The sequence below is a fragment of the Bradysia coprophila genome, unplaced genomic scaffold (assembly GCF_014529535.1).
Source record: "Bradysia coprophila strain Holo2 unplaced genomic scaffold, BU_Bcop_v1 contig_588, whole genome shotgun sequence".
NCBI lineage: Eukaryota > Metazoa > Arthropoda > Insecta > Diptera > Sciaridae > Bradysia > Bradysia coprophila.
Genome location: NW_023503827.1, coordinates 750,642 through 773,964, shown reverse-complemented (window position 1 = coordinate 773,964; position 23,323 = coordinate 750,642). Strand labels below are relative to the sequence as shown.

General features: G+C 35.7%; 2 protein-coding genes and 2 non-coding genes across 7 annotated transcripts; all 4 read left to right on the top strand.

Moving 5' to 3' along the window:
• The first annotated feature begins 5,220 nt into the window (after positions 1-5,220).
• Positions 5,221-13,870, top strand: LOC119083326 (acyl-lipid (8-3)-desaturase-like). Of its 4 annotated transcripts, none has more exons than XM_037193011.1 (4): positions 5,221-5,542; positions 12,644-12,958; positions 13,018-13,190; positions 13,248-13,870. In XM_037193011.1, exons 1-4 carry the CDS (start codon positions 5,335-5,337, stop codon positions 13,758-13,760), a joined length of 1,209 nt encoding a protein of 402 aa, XP_037048906.1. In that variant the 5' UTR covers positions 5,221-5,334; the 3' UTR covers positions 13,761-13,870. The 4 variants fall into 4 exon arrangements, with proteins under 4 accessions (XP_037048906.1, XP_037048907.1, XP_037048908.1 ...); XM_037193012.1 differs by lacking the exons at positions 12,644-12,958; positions 13,018-13,190; positions 13,248-13,870 and adding exons at positions 5,756-6,070; positions 6,331-6,503; positions 6,560-7,206 and having other exon boundaries at positions 5,244-5,542; XM_037193013.1 differs by lacking the exon at positions 5,221-5,542 and adding an exon at positions 11,974-12,253 and having other exon boundaries at positions 12,653-12,958.
• On the top strand, positions 9,982-10,064 carry Trnas-gcu. Its single transcript has one exon. It is a non-coding gene; the product is annotated as a tRNA-Ser (tRNA).
• Positions 13,871-14,517: 647 nt separating the features above from the next.
• Trnas-gcu lies at positions 14,518-14,602 on the top strand. Its single transcript has one exon. It is a non-coding gene; the product is annotated as a tRNA-Ser (tRNA).
• Positions 14,603-17,015: 2,413 nt separating this feature from the next.
• Positions 17,016-18,933, top strand: LOC119083327 (acyl-lipid (8-3)-desaturase-like). The gene is made up of 4 exons (XM_037193014.1): positions 17,016-17,302; positions 17,718-18,032; positions 18,092-18,264; positions 18,322-18,933. The coding sequence occupies exons 1-4, from the start codon at positions 17,095-17,097 to the stop codon at positions 18,625-18,627; spliced, it is 1,002 nt and encodes a 333-aa protein (XP_037048909.1). The 5' UTR covers positions 17,016-17,094; the 3' UTR covers positions 18,628-18,933.
• The last annotated feature ends 4,390 nt before the right edge of the window (positions 18,934-23,323 follow it).

Sequence of the window (23,323 nt, the reverse complement as noted above, 5' to 3'; positions counted from 1 at the left end):
AATAAACGATAGTTCCTAATAGCATTCATTTATGTAGAAAAATCGAGAAAAATAACAATTGAAGTAAAAGACCTCGTATCAAACACAGCGGAATTCTTCAAACCAAAAGAAGTAGCAGATTGAAAGAATATAATGCGATACGTTACCCGTTTCTAAAAAGTTAAATTGTTAATGTCACTGATAGAAAATAGAAAAGACCGGATGCTTACGTGTGTTGTGTTCATGTACAGTGTTTTCGATATCTCATGCTGAATGAATATCGTGAATTGGATTGAAACTGTCGGTTCTTATAATTCTCGTCTTGTTTATACGTTTAATATTTTCCTCAAGGGAACGACTGCTCCCGTCGAACGAGTTGCCTCAGCCACACTGCTGCGTTGGTTGGCGTGTTTCCCTACGAGCGAATTTCTATAGTAAAATTGTTTACGATACAATTCTAATTTGCATGCTTTTTGAAGATCCGACGATAAAATATTTTGCATTTTTAATTCTGTTCACAAGAAAGTTCAAGAAAAAGTTTGGTTTGTAGAGTCATGAGATTTCTAGGGTTAAAATACCGTAGATAGCAGATATGATATGCTCATAATAATGTTTTCCTCATAAAATCCTACTGCCAGTAACCGCACTATGTAAGGTGCTGTGCTATTTTTACCATCAATCATTAACCTGTCTACGCACCACGAACATAATGAAAACGTGTAAACGTGTATTATATCACCTGAATTGAATCTAAAATGGAATCTTTGAGCTATTCATAGTTCTAATCGCAAGCGATCTTTATTGATGCGTAAAATAAGAAAATAATGAAAGTTTATACGAAGCATACAACACACAGTATACGTGTAACTCTATCATATTTCATACAAAAAGTTGAAATTGAAGAATAATGAAAAAGCCTGGAAGAAAATTAGAACGTTGACATCATATTAAACTTGTAATGCATAACAAACTACAGAAAATTCATCAAAAGCCTTTTTGTTCTGAAAATTTTACAATATCAATTCACTTTCCATGTTTGATCCTTGAGGTAGGTATTAAATTTAGTGACTGCAATGCAACGCTCTTCCATCAACCTTCAAAATTAAAGGTTGAAATTATCATTTCAGCCTTCTTATGGAAACGTGTGCCGTAGATCACGATTTAAATGCTCAAGATTGAATTTGAATCTACAATTCATAAGCCGACGTACCTTAGTATACACGCTCCTGTTAATGCTCGCGCGCAATCCTTAAATTTTGTCAGTGTAGTAGGTATGTACTATCAAATTTATCGATCTGCAATCACAGAATTGTTCAAGAATCGCAAAACTTCTATTTTGTAATAAATATTTCAAAATGTAACTCGTTGCAATGAACCAAATAATAATCATTCTATGTTCGTTATACAGCATTCTTCACTGATACTATGCAACTATACTCATACTGCACATGTAACAATATAATGCATGAGCAGAATTCCTCTGGGTATAGATTTCTACAACTTTGGAAAAGAATATATATTTGTGAAGCTTAAGTTTTGCCTCTGCAAATTGAAAATAGTTCTTCCGAATATAATATGGGAAAAGGGTGACATGACAACCAAATTATTGAGATCCGTACTGGTATAAGTGTTCAGTTTCATCATGATTTTTTTTGTGAATTTTCAGAATTCATTAGCAAACCATTATATCTCGCATACTCTGGATTAAATCTAATAGTTGATCGAAATTCTATAAACTTTGTAACGTCTAGGGTTTTTTGCTTGATGTGAAAATATGGTTGCATTAGTTGAACATTAGCTAGTGCTAGAAGCAAGCTAGCAGATGTTAACATGAGGCTAGACATAAAAATTGACTTACCGTCAATACGAAGGAATAAAATGTAGATGCAAAAGTGTAGTGTAAGTTCACCAGCAGAGCAAAAAATAAAGAGTTTTTGTAAATGAGGCATTGAAGTTTTCACAAGTTTGTATTTTTAATTATGGTATGACTCCAATGTGCACCGTTTAAGTTTATCTGAACTTCAAATTGTACAGCGGTTCGTAAGAAAATTGCGAAATGGCGACCAAATATTTTTGAGTTTATACTGTTTTAAGACAATTGATCAGAATTGTTTTTACCCATGACGTTCTTGATGTGGGGCAACTTACACATACATATATTCATCGCGACTGAAAACGGCCTTTGTCACATCTTAGGCGGCTGACAAAATTGGATCAATTTAGGGTCGTACTTTGTAATAGTATTTTATCTCCTGCAAGCTGATATTTCATACATTACGCGTTTCTGCATATAAACACAAACACATACATAACCACAGCCTATACGATTGGATAATTCACACATAACCCACCTAGGGTAAATTTACTTTCCATCTACATATTTGAAAAAAAAAAAAAATCGCCGAACGGCGGAAGCGAACACGGGACCAGCAGCATATCAACCAAACATGCTGACCACTACGCCAACAAATCACATAACGCGACGCAATTGGTGTCGGTAGTGGTTCGTTAGTCACTTCTACATCGATCAAATAATCAGAGTAGTCGGAATGATGTGATCTGAACGAAATGTTGAGGTGGATAGTATATGTGTGTGAGTAAGTAAATAAAGGATTCTCTGTATGATGTTTTTTTTGTTGTGAATGCGTTTTAAAACAACATGCTTAATTAATTAATTTTAAATCCAAATTTTTGTGGTTATTTCGCTAATGTATGAAATATCAGCTTGCAGGAGATAAAACATTGTTCTACCTTGGTGTATATTTCTCGAATCACTTCTTATGTACAATTGTATATAACGAGCGCCAGCGAAGAGTAAAAAAGATATACACCATCATTCTCCTCTCTTCTAACCAACGCTTTCGTACATTTGAACAAATGCTTCGCTCCCCAGATCTAAACTATTTTTTAAAATTCCAAAAAAAATACGGGTCCAATATTTTAGCCTTCCGGACCAGATAAACACCATGCCAGATGAATTTGAGACTATTTCTCTAAAATGAACAGGCCTATTAGGACAGTTTGCTGATGTGTCGGAGGTTCCGAGTTCGAGCCTCCGTCGGGTCACTGGTTAACTTCAAAATAAAAAACGGAAATAAAATTTACCCTAGAAGAGTAATAAAATTATATCCCTAGAAAACCAGAATAACGTATGTCTTAGAGTTTATATACATAAACGAGTAATGTATGAAATAGTCACACATGGAAGATAATATATATTACACACTTGTCACGAAGAAGTCGAGGCTTGCCGAGACTGATAGTGACAAGTGAGTACTCTATTTTATCACATAAGCGAAAACGAGACAACAACATAGACCTGAAGTGTAATTTTTGAATTAAACTTCTAGTTAAGTAATTTTGACATCCGAACACCGCGCGTATGTGATAATAGTAGATTATTCACCTCTGTCCACATGTTTATTTAGACACTTGGGGAGTTATTGCATGAGCCGAAGGCGATAATTTTGTAAAAAAAATCTGTGCATTTTAGAGGCATACCGTAGAACAATTTTTTGTTTAGAATAATGTTCTGTGTCTAATTCGTCAAGACTTCAATGCCCATTGTTCAACGCGTTCAGGTATAATGTACAATGTTTCAATAATAAAAACGAAGAAAATTTAATTTCAAATCAATATTCACTTACAAATGAAATTGCTAATTAGACCCCATTGTGTTACAACTACGCTAAGTAGAGGTTAATGAGATGCATTATTAGCGGTAGATATGATAGCCGGTGAGCAAATTTTCAAGTTTTCTACGAATTTTAAGGATTTTCTTTGTTTTCAAAAGGATTTTCTTAAAATTTCAAGAATTTTTTTGGGTATTTTCTCTGCGAGTTAGAGACTTTTTTAACAAAGAATTTTCTTTTGCAAAAAGATATTCTGCCTCGGCTTTTCTGAAACTATTTTTAGACCCGTACGAAGGTTTACGCATACGTTTGTAACACGTCGAATTGGACTCCCTGAGTAAGGGGAAACCTATTGTGGTTGTATAGAGATGCCAAATCCGCGAAAAAAAAAATGTCCGTCCGTCTGTCCGTCCGTCTGTCCGTCTGTCCGTCTGTCTGTGGGTTCTCTAACTTGAGTAAAACGCATCCGATTTTAAAAATTCTTTTTTTCCTCGTTTGGTAGTGTCAAAAGACAGGCTAAGTTCGAAGATGGGTGATTTCGGATCGACCTCTCCGGAGCTGGGGCCCAATAAGTGCCTAAGTGTTTTTCGACGATATCTCCAGACACTTGTCAGTGATACGTCAAATAAAAGGTACTTACAATACCGATCGACAAAAAAAAAGTTTATGGAAATCGGATGACCGACTCGTGAGTTAGACCCCTTGGTGTGAAACAGGCACAGGGCGGCAAGCAGTTTTTGCTTGTAGGTCGGCCACATTTGAACATATTTCGTCTGTTTTAGCTTTATTAGATAGGTATTGACCGTACCAATCAGGGAAAAAAAAAGTTCATGAAATTATGTTCTCCGGAGCGTGAGCTAGGTCTCTTGAAGTGAGCTCTTACCTGGCTACTCGGAAGTACAGTGAACGTGGTGTATTTTGACAATATCTCGAGTAAATTTTGACTGAATTTCATGAATTTTTTTTTTGTTTGAAAGGTATTAACGAATGTAAAGCATCGGTACTATTTCCGGTCTCCTAACAAAATGGCTGCCGGCGGCCATATTGGATTTTATTAAAAGTGATATATCTTGGGAAAAATGGTACTTAGAGAGTTAACACGGAAATAATTTGTTATGTGTGTGTGTGGTGTTTCAGGCATTCCATATATGGACATCTATATATATCTATATTCACCTATATTGAGCTATATACAGGCATATAGAGCTATATAATAGCATATTCATCTGTGAAATGTTTATTTATAGTGAAATATAGGTAAATAAAGCGGTATATAGCTGTTTAAATAGGAATTTATGAAATTTGTCTTCGTACGGGGCTGTCTATATTGCCTCCGGCAATTTATTTGTATATGATAACAAGGCAAAGAGTGGATAATGTAAGTGATTTTAAAGGCTTTTGACACGAATAGGTGTTTCGTACGGGTCGGCGTTAGCTATGTTTTTTTTTGTTATTTATGGAATTAATTGAGATATACTGCCGTATGATCACACATTCAATGCGTTTTAACGGTGCGTTTTAATAAGTCACATTATCACGTGACGCGGCTGACTTGTCTACTAAAATGTATAAATTATGGATTGGAGTTGATATATATCAATTGTTATTTAGTATAACACAGTATATTCTTGGGGAATGTGCTCGCGAACATTTTAAAAAGCGATTTCTGTTAAAGTGGACGATCTCTACGTATATTGATTGTTGATAAGAAGAAAGTAGCAGCATGGAGAGAAAGGAGATAATTTTCGATGGCTATTTCTATGATGTTACCGAATTTATCAAAAGACATCCAGGAGGAAGTATAATTTTAGATTATACAAAACCTGGCGAGGATGGTACCCATGCAATTCAACAGTTCCATCATCGATCTTTTGATAAAGTCAAGAAAATGATGGGATCGTTCAAGAAACGTCCAGTGACAGACAGTGATCGTATGTACTGCTTGTCTTGTAGCTCAAGTTAAACATTTATTAATTAATTCGCAATCATTTTAAGAATTCATAACTTAGCTGTTACATGTATGCACGTTTCGTTACGAATTTTTAAATTAATTAATAGTATCACATTTTAAAAGACATATCATCGGAAAATCTAATGAGACAAATTCAGAATTTTGTTTTTGTTTTCATTGCTACATCACTAAGTTGATTCAGACCCTCGAGTGCTGAAAAAAAATCGCGCCCTATCTGAAGATTTTACAAAGCTCTACAAGGACCTGGTTAAGGAAGGATTTTTCGAACCTTCTCATACTTACAATGCCGTGCGTATGGTAGAGGTGCTAGCGATGTGGTATGTTGGATACCTTCTGCTTCAATGGCCATACAATGTTGCCAAATATGCTGGAATATTTTTTATTGGTTTTTCGCAAGGACGCGTCGGTTGGGTGGGACACGAGTGTGGTCACTATTCTTTCTTAGGATTTCCAAAGTTTGATCGATATTTCCAAATGTTCTTGCACGGTAACAATTAAAATTTTAATAACCGAACGCGAAGTAGCCTCTTTGAATTCTGCCGTAATTGGCATGAAAGATTAAGTCAAAATTTTAAACAAAAGAATTCTTTTGTTTTAATTTTTTATTCATCCCCTCATGCAAATTACGGCAGAATTGTTATTTAGCTTATGCAGCTTATGAGCTATGCAGTGTTTTGAATGATATGTATTAAAAAGTAAATAAATGAATCAATAAATAAATAAAATGATTTTGACTCCAAACGGCAGGAACGGTAGGTGGCACGTCTGCAACTTGGTGGAGACGGGGACACAATCGGCATCACGCGATGCCCCAACGGTTAAACCATGACATTGACCTCAGCACGGTTCCATTGCTGGCATACAACACAAAAGTTGTGAAAAACAATGCTGAAGGCAAGGGATTTCTCATTAAGCATCAGGTAAATTAGTGAATCTAAACGAATGTGTCCTAATATTAAAATGATTCTCAATTCAGACATACTTCTTTCCGCTGGTCAGTCCTTTGTTGGGTGGACTATTTTGGAAATGGTATAAAGTACCCAAATTCCTCATCAAAAACAGGCTGTACACTGAAATATTGGCATTCATTGCACATTATGTCATTTACTTATATTTAGTTGGTTTCTGGGTTGGATTTTTTTCGACCTGGATGGCTTCTTCCTACATATTCTTCAACTTTGCGTTGAGTCACACTTACTTGCCGGTTACGACACAGCCAATGCATTGGGTTGAATACGCTCTAGTGCATACTGCAGACGTTGAACAAACCCGTTGGTGTGACTATTGGATGGGGTTTCTGAACTATCAAATCGAACATCATCTATTTCCTGCAATGCCTCAGTTCCGACAGCCACTAATAATAGACAGAGTCAAGACGTTGGCAAGAAAACACAATCTTCCGTACATTTGTTATTCATATGCTGAAGCAATAAGGCAAACGTATTTAAATTTGCACAAAGTGTCGCAAGAATTGATCGATGCAGAGTGATATTTTTGTCGACTAGGTATTTGAATTCTAGGTAGGAATATAAAAACAGTAGCAAAGAATGCAAAGGCTAATAAATAAATTGACATAACAAAGGGCAAAGTCAATTATCCAACAGACTAGAGTTCTCATAAATTTTTACTTGCAACGATAACTTCGATAATCTGCTCTACTCTCTTTGCTCCACTCTCGAATATCCATATCGATAAACGACCTTTTGGAAATTTGTAATCCACACTCATCCATTTTCCATCACCTATGGCCAGTCTTCATCACCGTCGCTTTGCTTAGGCTATTAAGACGAAATAATAAACCTTTAAGTTAACTTAGTTAGTAAGTAAGTTAGTAAGTAAAGATTATATCGGACAATCAGTTCTTCCATCCATATCTTCACTGACCACACTGTACATAGGAATACAGTTGACAATACTTATGAATGATTGGACGAACAACGGTTTAGATGGTTTGTAAGATGAATATAACGTCATTCCTCATTAACCAAAACAGGCCAGGTCAACTATTGGTGTAATATTCAAGATGAGAAAAAGTTGAAAAAAGGTGAAAATACTGACATGAAAATGAAAATACATGGTCAACTTTGCTATATAAAACTGTTGTCGCTGGAAAAACTCCATACAAATTGCAAACGATTGGGAATACCCATACCTTGTCACGTGTCATAGAACTGAGAGTGCTATGCTCTGTTTTTAGACCCGTACGAAGTACTGGGGTGTTATAGGTTTACGCATACGTTTGTAACACGTCGAATTGGACTCCCTGAGTAAGGGGAAACCTATTGTGGTTGTCTAGAGATGCCAAATCCGCGAAAAAAAAATGTCCGTCTGTCCGTCTGTCCGCACGATAACTTGAGTAAAACGCATCCGATTTTGAAAATTCTTTTTTTTCCCGTTTGGTAATGTCAAAAGACAGGCTAAGTTCGAAGATGAGTGATTTTGGATTGACCCCTCCCGAGCTGTGGCCCAATAAGTGCTTTACGGTTTTTCGAAGATATCTCCGGACATTTAAACGTTAAACTTGTAAGTGATACGTCAAATAAAAGGTATTTACAATACCGATCGACAAAAAAAAAGTTTATGGAAATCGGATGACCGACTCGTGAGTTAGACCCCTTGGTGTGGAACAGGCACAGGGCGGCAAGCAGTTTTTGCTTGTAGGTCGGCCACATTTGAACATATTTCGTCTGTTTTAGCTTTATTAGATAGGTATTGACCGTACCAATCAGGGAAAAAAAATTTATGAAATTATGTTCTCCGGAGCGTGAGCTAGGTCTCTTGGAGTGAGCTCTTATCTGGCTACTCGGAAGTACAGTGAACGTGGTGTATTTTGACAATATCTCGAGTAAATTTTGACCGAATTTCATGAATTTTTTTTTTTGAAAGGTATTAACGAATGTAAAGCGTCGGTACTATTTCCGGTCTCCTAACAAAATGGCTGCCGGCGGCCATATTGGATTTTAGTAAAATAGAAATATCTTGGGAAAAATGATACTTAGAGAGTTTCTGTTGACATGGAAATAATTTGTTATGTGTGTGGGGTTTCAGGGATTCCATATACGGACATCTATATATACCTATATACAGCTATATTGAGCTATATACAGGCATATAGAGCTATATAATAGCATATTCATCTGTGAAATGTTTATTTATAGGAAAATATAGGTAAATATAGCGGTATACAGCTGTTTAAATAGGAATTTATGAAATTTGTCTTCGTACGGGGCTGTCTATATTGCCTCCGGCAATTTAGTTGTATATGATAACAAGGCAAAGAGTGAATAATGTAAGTGATTTTAAAGGGAGAATAGTTTTTCAGCAGAGAAGAAAATGGCATGTAATTAAAGTGATAGCTATTTAATAAGAAATGATCACAAGAAAATAGGAAATGATCACTAGAAAAAGAGAAATGATCACAATTTTTTTATGATAGCAATAAAAATAGAATTTGATCACCAAAAAATAAGAATTTGATCACTAAATATATGCAATTTTACCACTAACATATGATCGTCTCGAAATAAGAAATGATCTACAATTTGATTACAAAAAATAAAGAAATGATCGTGCAAAATAAAAAATTTGATTGCAAGAAATAAGGATATGCTATCTATTATTCTGTTTGATTATTAGACGATGCAAGAGAAAAAAAAATTAACACCTAAGTTACCAACACCGTTCCGGCGCCCGGCTCGCATTGCGGCCCTCCGCTTCGCTACGGGGCAATGGGCCGGATCGCTCGGCGTGTTAAAACGCTTTTTATGTGCAATGAATTACACAGACTAATTATTAGACGATGCGAGAGAGAAAAAATTAACTCCTAAGTTACCAACACCGTTCCGGCGCCCGGCTCGCATTGCGGCCCTCCGCTTCGCTCCGGGGCAATGGGCCGGATCGCTCGGCGTGTTAAAACGCTTTTTATGTGTATTCGTTCGGACTTTTAGTGATCAAATTCTTTACTTTTAGTGATCAAATTCTTTATTTTTAGTGATCAAATTCTTTATTTTTAGTGATCACATTTGATTTAGCGGGTGGTAGGTACTACTTGTGATCACTTCTTATTTTAGGTTGATAGAATCTTATTTCGTAGTGTTATATTTGAAAAACTGGTTGTGATCACATTCTTATTTTCCTGCAATCATTTTAATTTTCAAGTGATCAATTCTTATTTTAGATTTATCGCTTTTATTTCTTCCCGAAGAAAATGAAGTAAGAGAAATGAAGAGTTTCACATTAAAGGCTTTTGATACGAATAGGTGTTTCGTACGGGTCGGCGTTAGCTATGTTTTTTATTTTCAATATCGATTGAAAATAATTCGGAAAAAAATCAGTTTAAACTGAACAGTGAACATTTAAACCGATGCAACTTACTTATTCAAAGGCCTACACGTTTACGACGAGGTGGCCGAGCGGTCTAAGGCGTTGGACTGCTAATCCAGTGTGCTCTGCACGCGTGGGTTCGAATCCCATCCTCGTCGATGTTTTTTTTTTCTCTTAATGTTGTAGACTCGAACCTTTTACTCCATCTCATACGGATTTTTTACGGTCGTGCCATGGCTTAGCAAACTCTAGACAGATGTATTGAGTAAAGTAAACAGTTTATATATATTATGTACCTGTTGCCAAGATTGTTTTATTTTGAGGTGTAGGACATTATTGCCAGAGCCGAAGGCGTGGCCTACAATAATGCCTACACGTCAAGATAACAGTCTGGCAGTAGGTGCATACCATATTTTATATGTCGAGAACAGATATATCGAGATAAATTAAAACTCGCTCGAGATTATCGTTCTAGATCGATAAATGAAAATTTCGGTAGACTGCGTACATTTTCAGAGCTGATCAAACTAACGTTAGTTAAGAATGAATTTACCAAGGTTGATCCGAATGATCGATGGCTCTATAGAATCGTTAGTCTCCCCTGACAATTTTGCGGAACAACTTTTTTCTGGTTGTCTTTTTATTTTTGGCAGAAGAGTTGTTAAAGTGAGCTGCGTCGCATGTTGAAAAACATTTATTTGTGAACTCAAAGTTGAATTATTTCGCCAATAAACAGACGATTTATTTGGAAGTGTGCAGGTTTGTAGTGCTTAAAAAGTCGCTGCGATACATACCCAAAAAAGGTCGAAAGGTCCGTGTGTGGAAGCGCTATGGACATCGTTAGCCAGTATATAGTTTTTGGTTTCGGAATCTCTTGGACAGCAGCGACCAAACAAGTTTGACAATGGATAGTAGAGGGTAGTCCACCAGTAGTCCAACTATACTACGGAAGCCGTTGTCCGTCGCTGTCCAAAGTTGTGACAGGAAATTGAAAAAAATTGACTGCGCTGAAGAACTTCTAAGGGCTCATCTGCCGCCATAAAGCAACTAAACCTGCACACTTCCAAATAAACCGTCACGTCTGTTTATTGGCGAAATAATTCAACTCCGGATCAAACGTGGCTTGAATTTCATTTTCATACAAGCTGGATGAGGTTTTCGCAAATTCATTCAAAGTCTGTATTTTATTGAAAGCTACAACTTCGTAGTAGTTAATGCGGTTTTATGTAATACAAAACACAAAAATGTATTCTATAATTTTAGCTAGATGAGTATGCCTCTTAAGGGTCAGCACAGGAATGTGATTATAGAAAACTCAAAAGAAAATGCGTAAAACACGAGTCGAAGACGGAATAAAATGTAAAATCCAAAAGTGTAGCGTATGTCCATCAGCCTAGCTGAAACTAAAGTGCTATTGTAAATTGTTTAACACGCAATCAGGTCGTGTACAATGTTGCAATAATAAAACGAAGAAAATTTAATTTCGAATCAATAATGTAATATTTCGCTTTAATTTGAAAATTCTAATTAAACCACATTTTAACATAAGCGCGCTGAGTTCATGTGTTCTTAATGCATTATTAACAGCAGATATGATAGTCGGCTCGCGAATAATATCGGTTAAATAACATTGCATTACCATCTTTTTTTAGTTCGGAATCTTCAAAACATATTTGATATTTTTAAGAGTTTCAGTCATTTACCCATCAATAAAGTGTTTTCAGGTTAGGGTATTTTGGCACAAAATTTGAAAATCCCTTAGCGAATTCAAATTTCATGCCAAAATATCAAGCACTTAATCAAGGCTGTATAATTAGGGAGGAATACAGCCTTGCACTTAATTGACTAGGGTTTGAACATCGACGACTTTTATAACTCTGATAAATCTAAAATTGTGTTTTCTAACGATGAACACACTGTACTTAGTTTTGATAAGCATTATTAGAACGTTGTTTTACAATAAAAATACAGAGCGCAGCGGCTGTCTTGTCTGCTGTATGTATAAATTTTGGAATTGTGTAGAATTAGTGTAATACAAAATATCCTTGTGTAAAGTGATCGCGAGCATTTCACAGAGCGGTTTCCGTCAAAGTGGACGATCTCCTGGTAAAGTTATTGGTGATAAAAGAAAGTAGCAGCATGGAGAGGAAGGAGATAATATTTGATGGCTATTTCTATGATGTTACCGAATTTATCAAAAGTCATCCAGGAGGAAGTATTATTTTAGATTATACAAAACCTGGCGAGGATGGTACCCATGCAATTCAACAATTCCATCATCGATCTTTTGACAAAGTCAAGAAAATGATGGGATCGTTCAAGAAACGCCCAGTGATGGACATTGATCGTATGTACTGTTTGTATATTTATTATCATCAAGCGTAAAGTACTTTATTAGGCTCTAGATGTGTAACTATGGCTTTGTAACTATGTATAACTTTGCACCGAGATTCATACAACTATTCATGCAACAGAGGCATCTAAAGTTTGCGAATTTTGCACATTACTGTTACAAACATTCAACTATACCGTCATTTTCTAAATTTCTTATTTCTCTTACTTCTCTCACTTCTCTATATATTTGTAAAATACAAATAGAAAACATAGTCAAAAAAAAGTATATATTCGTTATGGAGAAATGAGAAAAGTTGGAGAAATAAGAGATTTAGAAAAAGACGGTATAGTTGAATGTTTGTGACAGTGTGATGCTGAGTTAGAATATTCTTTTCATTTAAAGTTCATTTAGACCCTCAAGTGCTGAAAAAGAATCGCGCCCTATCAGAAGATTTTACAAAGCTCTACAAGGACCTGGTTAGGGAAGGATATTTCGAACCTTCTCATACTTACAATGCCGTGCGTATGGTAGAGCTGCTAGCGATGTGGTATGTTGGATACCTTCTGCTTCAATGGCCATACAAAGTTGCCAAATACGCTGGAATATTTATGATTGGTTTTTCGCAAGGACGCGTCGGTTGGGTGGGACACGAGTGTGGTCACTATTCTTTCTTAGGATTTCCAAAGTTTGATCGATATTTCCAAATGTTCTTGCACGGTAACAATTGGAACATTTATAACGACAAGCGATGATCAAAACTTTAAATTATTCGCTAGGAACCATTGGAGGCGCTTCCGCAACTTGGTGGAGACGGGGACATAATCGGCACCACGCAATGCCACAACGGTTGAACCATGACATTGATCTGAGCACAGTTCCATTGTTGGCGTACAACAAAAAAGTTGTGAAAAACAATGCTGAAGGCAAGGGATTTCTCATTATGCATCAAGTAAATTCAGTGAATCTAAACAAACGTGTCCTAATATTAAAATGATTCTCAATTCAGACATACTTCTTCCCGCTTGTCAGTCCTTTGTTAGGCGGAATATTTTGGAGATTTTACAAAGTACCTAAATTCCTCATCAAAAACAGGCTGTACACAGAAATATTGGCATTGATTGCACATTATGTCATTTACTTATATTTAGTTGGTTTCTGGGTTGGATTTTTTTCGTCCTGGATGGCTGCTTCCTACATATTCTTAAACTTTGCGTTGAGTCACACTTACTTGCCGGTTACGACACAGCCAATGCATTGGGTTGAATACGCTCTAGTGCATACTGCAGACGTTGAACAAACCCGTTGGTGTGACTATTGGATGGGGTTTCTGAACTATCAAATCGAACATCATCTATTTCCTGCAATGCCTCAGTTCCGACAGCCACTAATAATAGACAGGGTCAAGACGTTGGCAAAAAAACACAATCTTCCGTACATTTGTTATTCATATGCTGAAGCAATAAGGCAAACGTATTTAAATTTGCACAAAGTGTCGCAAGAATTGATCGATGCAGAGTGATATCTTTATCGACTAGGAATTTGAATTCTAGGTAGGAATATAAAAACAGTAGCAAAGAATGCAAATACTAATAAATAAATTGACATAACAAAGGGCAAAGTCAATTATCCAACAGACTAGAGTCCTCATAAATTTTTACTTGCAACGATAACTTCGATAATCTGCTCTACTCTCTCTGCTCCACTCTCGAATATCCATATCAATCCATTTTCTATCACCCATGGCCAGTCTTCATCACCGTCTCTTCCCGTAGGCTATTAAGACAGTTGGATGCAAAACGAAATAATCAACCTTTAAGTTAACTGTAAGTAAAGATTATTGGACGATTAGTTCTTCCATCCATATCTTCACTAACCACACTGTACATAGGAATACAGTTCACAATACTTATGAATGATCGGACGAACAACGGTTTAGATGGTCGGTAGGATGAATATAACGTCATTCCTCATTAACCAAAACAGACCAGGTCAACTATTGGTGTAATAGTCAAGATAAGAAAATGTTGAAAAAAGGTGAAAATACTGAAGTCCGTAGATGGTCACATGGTCAACTTTGTTATGTAAAAGTGTTGTCACTGAAAAGAGTCCATAAAAATTCCAAACCATTGGGCATACCCATACCTTGTCTCGGGTCATAGCACTGAGAGTGCTATGCTCTGGTTTTATTTTCGATTGAAAATAATTCGGGATAAAATCAGTTTAAACTGAACATTTACACCGATGCAACTTACTTATTCAAAGGCATACACGTACACGACGAGGTGGCCGAGCGGTCTAAGGCGTTGGACTGCTAATCCAATGTGCTCTCTGCACGCGTGGGTTCGAATCCCATCCTCGTCGATGTTTTTATTCTTTTCTCTTTATGGAGTAGGAGTATCCATCTCATACAGATTTTTTATAATCACTTTACAGTCTTGCCATGGTTTAGCAAAATTTTATTGAAAGCTACTACTTCGTAGTGGTTAATGCGCTTTTATAGAATACGAAACACAAAAATGTAGGCTATAATTTTAGCTAGATGAACATGCCTCTTAAGAGTCAGCACAGCAATGTGATTATAAAAAACTCAAAGCAGAAATCGCTAAAAAATAAGAAAACGAAAGGAAAAATTCGACGAGGATGGGATTCGAACCCACGCGTGCAGAGCACATTGCCTTAGACCTCTCGGCCACCCTGTCGTGTGCCTTCGAGAGAGTTAGTTACGTCGGAGTAAATGTTCAGTTTTTAACTGATTTTTTTTTTTATTTCCAGCATTTATTAGCAAGCCGTTATACTTACTCGTAAATTCTATATTAGAATGGTTTGTCAAAATTTTATAGACTTTTGAAACGTTCCATATTTTTGACACACCCTAAAGAAGTCAGTTTTCAGTAAATTGAAAGATACGACATCGAAGATGAAACAATCACATGTTGTCTATTCTATTCCATGTAGTTGTAGATGTAGATATGTAAGTCAGACTTTACAGTATTTGAAGGGTAGAACTGGTCAGCATAAATATAACATCAGTAACAATGAACGTAGCGCATTATGTGATCAAGCGATTTCTACTGGTCACACACCGCTATGGGAAGATGTTCACATGTTAAAATTGTCTATCGAGAAAGTAATCAACAGAGACATTCTAGAATTGATTGCGATAAAAAAGACACCGAATTGTCTCAACAAACATACTGATTGTCTAGTTGAATAGCGGTTGTTACAGACTTCTTTCGTTGATTAATTTAAAGATTTTTAATGTTTGTGACCACCAATGTTTAAGTTTGTAGTAAGTTGACCGGTGATTAGTTTGCTAAGTTGTTATTCTAATTTGAAATAATGTATTTTAGTTTAGCATTGGAGTCATATATGACGAAGCACGCTTTTTAATTCGTTTCTCAATTTATTATATAAACATTCGTGGTATGTGTGTTGCTATACGATGTATTATGATTTAGTCCTCACGAAAATAATGTTTTCAGCCACTGATGATGGCATCTATTTGATGTCGAAATTGATTTGGCAAAAATAAATTGATTTTGGGACAAATTGAGCGATACCGATTTTCTCTAAAAATTTTGATAACACGCTAATCGATTTACAATTATTCCATTTTTTGCAAATAGTTATTTATCAAATAGTTATTTATACAACAAGTTGCCAAGTGGCTTTTGTCACTGAATGCATCCCATGGAAAGCTAGTTTGAAAAACACATCGTGTGGTCAAAACAACCCCATTTTACAACTTCCTGTGCATAGATAAACTTGAAATAGTAGAAGACTGACTATCTGTATTGCTCGATTCTTACAAGTAAAACAACCCCGTACTTCCTATGCTTGTTTAAAAAATGAGATACAAGAACTACAAGCACCAATTGATAAATGCTTCTGTTTATCTAGTGTTAAGATATCAATTGTCATACCTTCGTTGTCCCGAAAATAAGCCTTTGTTCATAGGGAAATGAGCGACGAAAGTTCTGTTTTTAATTTTACAATCCAATATATTTAGGTATTCATAACTGGTGCATGAAACACGAGTCGAAGACGGAATAGAATCCAAAAGAGTAGCGTAAGTCCATCAGCTTAGCAAAAGCTAAAGTGTTATTGTAAATTGTTTAACACGCAATCAGGTAATGTACAATGTTGCAATAATAAAACGAAGAAAATTTAATTTCAAATCAATAATGTAATATTTCACTTTCAGTTAAAAATGCTAATTAAACCACATTTTGATACAAGCGCGCTGAGTTCATGTGAAGGGACGTTCTTACTGCATTATTAACAGCAGATATGATAGTCGGCGCGCGAATAATAACGGTTAAATAACATTGCATTGGTTTTCTGTAATTGCATTCATTCCAAGAATAAATGATGACATTACCATGTTTTTTTTTCAATCTTCAAAACATATTTGATATTTTTAAGAGTTTTAGTCATCGATGTTCCCCATCAATCAAGCGTTTTCAGGTTAGGGTATTTTGGCACAAAATATCATATAATGGGAAGCACTTAATCAAGGCTGTATATTTAGGGAGGAATGCAGCCTTGCACTTAATTGACTAGGGTTTGAACATCGACGACTTTTATAACTCTGATAAATCTAAAATTGTGTTTTCTTATGATGAACACGTTGTACTTCATTTTGATAAGCATTATTAGAACTTCGTTTTACAATAAAAATACAGAGCGCAGCGGCTGTCTTGTCTGCTATATGTATAAATTTTGAATTTGTGTAGAATTAGTGTAATACAAACTATCCTTGTGTAAAGTGATCGCGAGCATTTCACAGAGCGATTTCCGTCAAAGTGGCCGACCTCCAGGTAAAGTGATTGGTGATAAAAGAAAGTAGCAGCATGGAGAGGAAGGAGATAATATTTGATGGCTATTTCTACGATGTTACCGAATTTATCAAAAGACATCCAGGAGGAAGTATAATTTTAGATTATACAAAACCTGGCGAGGATGGTACCCATGCGATTCAACAATTCCATCATCGATCTTTTGACAAAGTCAAGAAAATGATGGGATCGTTCAAGAAACGCCCAGTGATGGACAGTGATCGTATGTACTGTTTGTCTATTTATTAGCATCAAGTGAAAAGTACTTTATTAGGCTCTAGATGTGTAACTATGGCACGAGGCCGCAGGCGGTGAGCCTAATAAAGTACTTTGCACCGAGATTCATACAACCATTTATGCAACTCGATATCATAATGTTCGAAAACTGCGAACTTTAGATCGCTCTGTTACACAAAACGTTGTATGAATGTCGGTGCGAAGCACTTGATTAGGTTTACGATGTGTATTATGACACACGGCCAGCGGCCTCGTGTCATAATTACACATCTAGAGCCTAATAAAGTACTTCGCACTCGATGTCATAAATAACTATTATCCAACGGAGGCAACTAAAGTTTGCAAATTTTGCACATTATGATCCTGAGTTAGATTTTTTTTTTTTTCATTGTTAAATTAAGTCGAATTAGACCCTCAAGTGCTGAAAAAGAATCGCGCCCTATCAGAAGATTTTACAAAGCTCTACAAGGACCTGGTTAAGGAAGGATTTTTCGAACCTTCTCATACATACAATGCTGTACGCATGGTAGAGTTGCTGGCGATGTGGTATGTTGGATACTTACTGCTACAATGGCCATACAATGTTGCTAAATATGCGGGATTATTTTTGATTGCTTTGTCGCAAGGACGCGTCGGTTGGGTGGGACACGAGTGTGGTCACTATTCTTTCTTAGGATTTCCAAAGTTCGATCGATATTTCCAAATTTTCTTGCACGGTAACAATTGGAACATTTATAACGAGAAGCGATGATCAAAACTTTAAATTATTCGCTAGGAACCATTGGAGGCGCTTCCGCAACTTGGTGGAGACGGGGACATAATCGGCACCACGCAATGCCACAACGGTTGAACCATGACATTGATCTGAGCACAGTTCCATTGTTGGCGTACAACACAAAAGTTGTGAAAAACAATGCTGAAGGCAAGGGATTTCTCATTAGGCATCAGGTAAATTCAGTGAATCTAAACGAACGTGTCCTAATATTAAAATGATTCTCAATTCAGACATACTTCTTCCCAATTGTCAGTCCTTTGTTAGGCGGAATATTTTGGAGATTTTACAAAGTACCCAAATTCCTCATCAAAAACAGGCTGTACACAGAAATATTGGCATTGATTGCACATTATGTCATTTACTTATATTTAGTTGGTTTTTCGGTTTGGTTTTTTTCGTCCTGGATGGCTGCTTCCTTCACATTCCTAAACTTTGCTTTGAGTCACACTTACTTGCCGGTTACGACACAACCAACTCATTGGGTTGAATACGCTCTAGTGCATACTGCAGACGTTGAACAAACACCGCTGGTGTGACTATTGGATGGGGTTTCTGAACTATCAAATCGAACATCATCTATTTCCTGCAATGCCTCAATTCCGACAGCCGCTAATAACGGATAGGGTCAGGGCTTTGGCAGAGAAACACAATCTACCGTACACTTGTTATTCATACGCTGAAGCAATTAGGCAGACTTATCTAAATTTGCACAAAGTGTCGCAGGAACTGATCGATGCAGAGTGATTTTTTTGTCAACGAGGTATTTAAATTCTAGGAAATTAATAACACTAGCAGAGAATGTACGTACTCATAAATAAATCGAAATAACAGAGAGCAATGAGTGTGTTAATAAATATTGACTAGCATTGTTTTCTGAGGAGCTGTACTTAAGTGCCATTTCCGAAATTTTTGATACCTACTCATCAACATCCTCTCTAGCACAACCAAACTACTTTTATAAAGGTGGCGAAAGAGTCAAGTATCTGCGGGGTACGAGATAAAACGCCAAGTTTTTCCTTTATACTAAAACTATACTGATCGGATAATAATATTTGCCTGCGACGTTCGACCGTCTAGATAAGAATGACTCGATATAATGCAATGCACAAATGTGTGAGATGTGCGTGGTGAGTATGAGATAAATATGAACCGCCGCATAGCCTTTGGAATTTACATGTACATTGTAGCGTAGTCAGTCAAAATGTAGAATAGAGTTTGTAGAATACAAAGAAATAAGGTGTGAATTTGTCACAGAGAGCTGAGAGTTTGTTTGCTAGAGAGAGTATTGCTATTCACCCATTCGTATACTATCTTTTGCTTACATTCGAAGGTGAGCTTGAAATTTTTTTTTATTCGACCTCTCGTGGATATGAAATATTTTTAGTGGCCTAGGCTAAACAGCACCCTAATTTTTGTGAGCAAACGAGTCACCAGTAGGTTTCAAACAGTCTTCGAAGCGTTCCGCAGGTCCCAGGAAAACGAAAAATCGATCTAATTAAAAATTTTCCCATCGAAATATTTTCTTGTCATGTTATTCTTACTCGTGGTGCCTCCCTCTACAAAAACCACTAAAAATATTTCATGTCCACAAGAACTCGAATAAAAAAAAATCAAGCTCACCGTGCTTCAATATATAGTTTCACACTTGCTTAAAATACACCTCATGTTTCCAACTTTAAAAGGAAACGCATGCGTAGTAGACGTCTAAAATACCTGTTACGTTAGTCAACCAGCGGGACTGCCGTAAATATAGATTAAAATTGACGTTTTTTTGTTAGGTCCTGCACTAAAACATAAAATCTAGGTTACCCACCACGACAACTCCCAAGGAAAATATGTCGGTATTCACTTTTCTGCGAGTGTAAGAGCATGTATCGGATACTATTCCATAAGTTGATATTCACATTACGACGGTAATCGCGGTAATGTCTATAAAGTTGTACAATTAATTGCTTCCAGCACTTTTCGAAAGCATTTGACTAATTCTTTTCGCGTGAATTAATTAACAATCAAATTACATCCGTTAAAAATGCCAGCAAATATATTTTCGAGCTTTCGTCAAATTACACATTTAAATTAATAAATTGTAATTCTTAATGCAGAATTCGTTTTACAGCTTACATCCATCTAACGTTGGAAAACTCTTCTTGGAAAGTATTAAAAAACTTTTTTTTTACAACCTGTTCCCGTCTTCTGAATTTTAGTGGGTGACATTTTCGGAATATTTCTGGCGTCATAAAATTTGTTTTAAGAAAAAAAAAACAAGAACGGCAAACTGAAAGAAAGAAAAAAAAAGTTTCAATATTTGTTTTCTCCAACCAAAATCCCTTTATATTATGTACTTTCGTTTCCGCGTAACCTACATAAAATATTATAAAATTTTCTCAGCAAATTTTTTAACAGCTTTATTTGCATATTATATGGATGCAGCTATAAATCATAAAGAAGAAAGCAAACGGAACACCTCGCAGAATTGAAGGGTGCATATTTCTTACACAATAACAGGGATGCGGATAATGTTGTAAATCCTTTAGAAAATCTATCATCATGTCAGGAAGCAAGTTGACTTTAAAACAGAAACGAGTTTTCCATGGAAAATTTTGAAAAATGGAACTGTTCCGTTTCCCCTTCGTCAACATCAAATAGTAATAAAAACTTTAGTAGATTTATGCATTAAAGATGAATAAAAGTATTTTATTGCAGAAGTTGTTTTTTCTATGAAAAGAAAATATTTATCTCTTGTTACAGAATGTGTGTAAAACAGGGATAAGAAGTTTCGATGAATTTAAGTTAGACGACTCAATACAAAAAAAAATAACCTGCAGGAGGGAATAGCTTTTCGTGTTAGAGTTAAAAATTTAGAATTAAGGAACTTTACCTATTGATTCATTGATTTGCAGCAAGGCTCAATAATGGAGACTCAATCACCTAATTCCAGCAGATTAGAGAAATTAATTTACACTAGCAAAAAAGTGGAATGCAACATTTATTTCCGATTTGAGAGTTCTCGTTTTGCTTGTATATGTTTCCATAAAAATTTTCTTTAACAAATGAGAATCTAGATTTTTATTTTCAGACCTTATGGTAGATACACGCGTGGTACTCACAGCGATGTACTAAAATACAAAATCTAGATTATGATTCTCTCACAGAAAAGTTAACACCGACGGAATTTTACTTGTCTCACATACGGCTATTCATCTGTTGTCGATAACGACTAAAAAAATAACGTCAAGCTCTGGTTAATATGATCCTTTATATAGTATATAGTTCAAAAAAATAGAAGTACAAGATTTGAAATCAATTGATTAAAAGTACTTTGATCGATGGAAGTAATAGATCCGATAATAATACTGGACATATGCTTACCGTCTGTAACAGGTTAATAATTGATGTGATTTCGTCAAACAAGTCAAAATCTAGATTCTATATTTTAGAATTTCATCGCGAGCGAGTAAAAAACAAAAATCAGAAATAAAATCTAGATTTGCGTTTGTTCAACGAAACTTTTGTGGAAACATTTTCAAACCACAATAACTTCGTCAGAAAGTATGTCGGCATCCATTTTTCACATAGAACATAGAAAGTACTTTCCCGAGGTCGAGGTGGTTGCAAATTGTTAAAATATTTTGAACTTCTATCTTGCTTCAATATATTTGTAATATTTCAGTGGTATAGGATAGATGATTGTAATTCCAAACCTATGGTCCAAGAAATTAACGGTTTGTGTCTCTACATTTATACGTTGCTCTGATTCTTATGTTTGGATACATGGAGTATATTGAGCATATTGACTAAAACAAAAGCAAAATAGACGCACTAGACGCTGGACGAGGAGGATGTTTGTTCAACTCATTAAACTAAAATGTAATCTCGTATAACTACAATTGTTACACAGCTTAATCACATTTTCTCTGATCTACTTCAAAGAAATATTTTTTTAAGCAAAACTTTCAAATCAAATCGTTTCTTTGGTGTACAGAATAACTTACCGAACGATCGCAAATGTATCCGTAAAACAAAACACAATGTGGAATGTACAAATGGGGAGAAAGAAAAAACAAACTACAGAATATAGGAGAAATTGAAGCTTCTTATCAAACGAAAATGTCATGGAGCAAAAAGATATTCATAGCATATTCACAACATAACAACGTAAACTCTACTGAATATGGTGGTGCTTTAGGATACAAAACGTATATAAACATTATACGTACAACTTGTAAAAGCTGGGTTGGAATAAAAGATTTTACTTGAAATTGAAGGAGGGTTAAATGGTTATATACGGTTATGGTAAGTTTTTTCTATTTATTTTTTGATGCCAGCAAAGAGATAACAATGTTTGTAATAGGAGTTTTCTTTCCTACTGAGCAAAGCACAGAAACGGTATTTATTTATGCTTTCAAAGATGAAAAATGTTGAATGTTTCGAGGACATTGTGACGAAAATCTGGATTTAAAGATCAAATTCTATTTAGCTTTCAACAGCGATTTAAAATTGTATGAGTATGCTCGTCATCAAAGTTCAAATGGCTTTTTATAGTCTTCTGTTGTGCGTCGTTAATATCGACCTCTATGCGACTGGGTATTTCGTTTGGCATGTATCATAGGAACGATAATTTCCGAGATAACTTCTAAGAAAGGCAAAATCACCCTGACTACGGATTTGAAATTCAAATAAAAGTTGTAGCTATACTGCATAGAGTCTTCAAGAAACTAGATACTAATTTGTAGTTGTAGAAGTCTTTGTTCATTCGTTAGACTTATTAATCTAAGATTTGAATGTAGTTACGATGTACGTACTGTGTGCTATATGTAAAACTTCTGTGTAAATAAAATACTGACTCGAGGAAGAGAGTAACGTCTAGTCCAGCACTACCACAAATTAAGGTTCGGAAACTGATTGACTTTATCAATTCACCATTATTGAGTTCCATGTTTTTCTCTAATTGTTCCTATTTCACCGAAACTTTTTGCAATAATAAATCGAGAAAGTTGTTCAAATAAAATGGGAAAAAATATCTATTCGTACTATGATGTCCGAACAAGTAATAAACTCAATTACATCGAATCAGTAACTGTGGCGATATATTAAAAGAATAAGCTGTGTTACTAACATGGCACACAAAAAAACCCGTTCGATAAAAATGTGTAAATGATTCGCCCTACAAAGGAAAAGTTTCCTAAGTAACTACTGAGCATGTTGTTAGAAAAATGTATAAGCTCGTCCGTA

What these genes read in the sequence shown, in the direction of transcription:
- LOC119083326 (XM_037193011.1), top strand. Translation starts at nt 5,335, where the DNA reads ATGGAGAGAAAGGAGATAATTTTCGATGGCTATTTCTATGATGTTACC. An exon ending in TTTCCAAATGTTCTTGCACG is followed by an intron (nt 12,959 to 13,017) that starts GTAACAATTGGA and finishes ATTATTCGCTAG; the next exon opens with GAACCATTGGAGGCGCTTCC. An exon ending in GATTTCTCATTATGCATCAA is followed by an intron (nt 13,191 to 13,247) that starts GTAAATTCAGTG and finishes TTCTCAATTCAG; the next exon opens with ACATACTTCTTCCCGCTTGT.
- LOC119083327 (XM_037193014.1), top strand. Translation starts at nt 17,095, where the DNA reads ATGGAGAGGAAGGAGATAATATTTGATGGCTATTTCTACGATGTTACC. An exon ending in TTTCCAAATTTTCTTGCACG is followed by an intron (nt 18,033 to 18,091) that starts GTAACAATTGGA and finishes ATTATTCGCTAG; the next exon opens with GAACCATTGGAGGCGCTTCC. An exon ending in GATTTCTCATTAGGCATCAG is followed by an intron (nt 18,265 to 18,321) that starts GTAAATTCAGTG and finishes TTCTCAATTCAG; the next exon opens with ACATACTTCTTCCCAATTGT.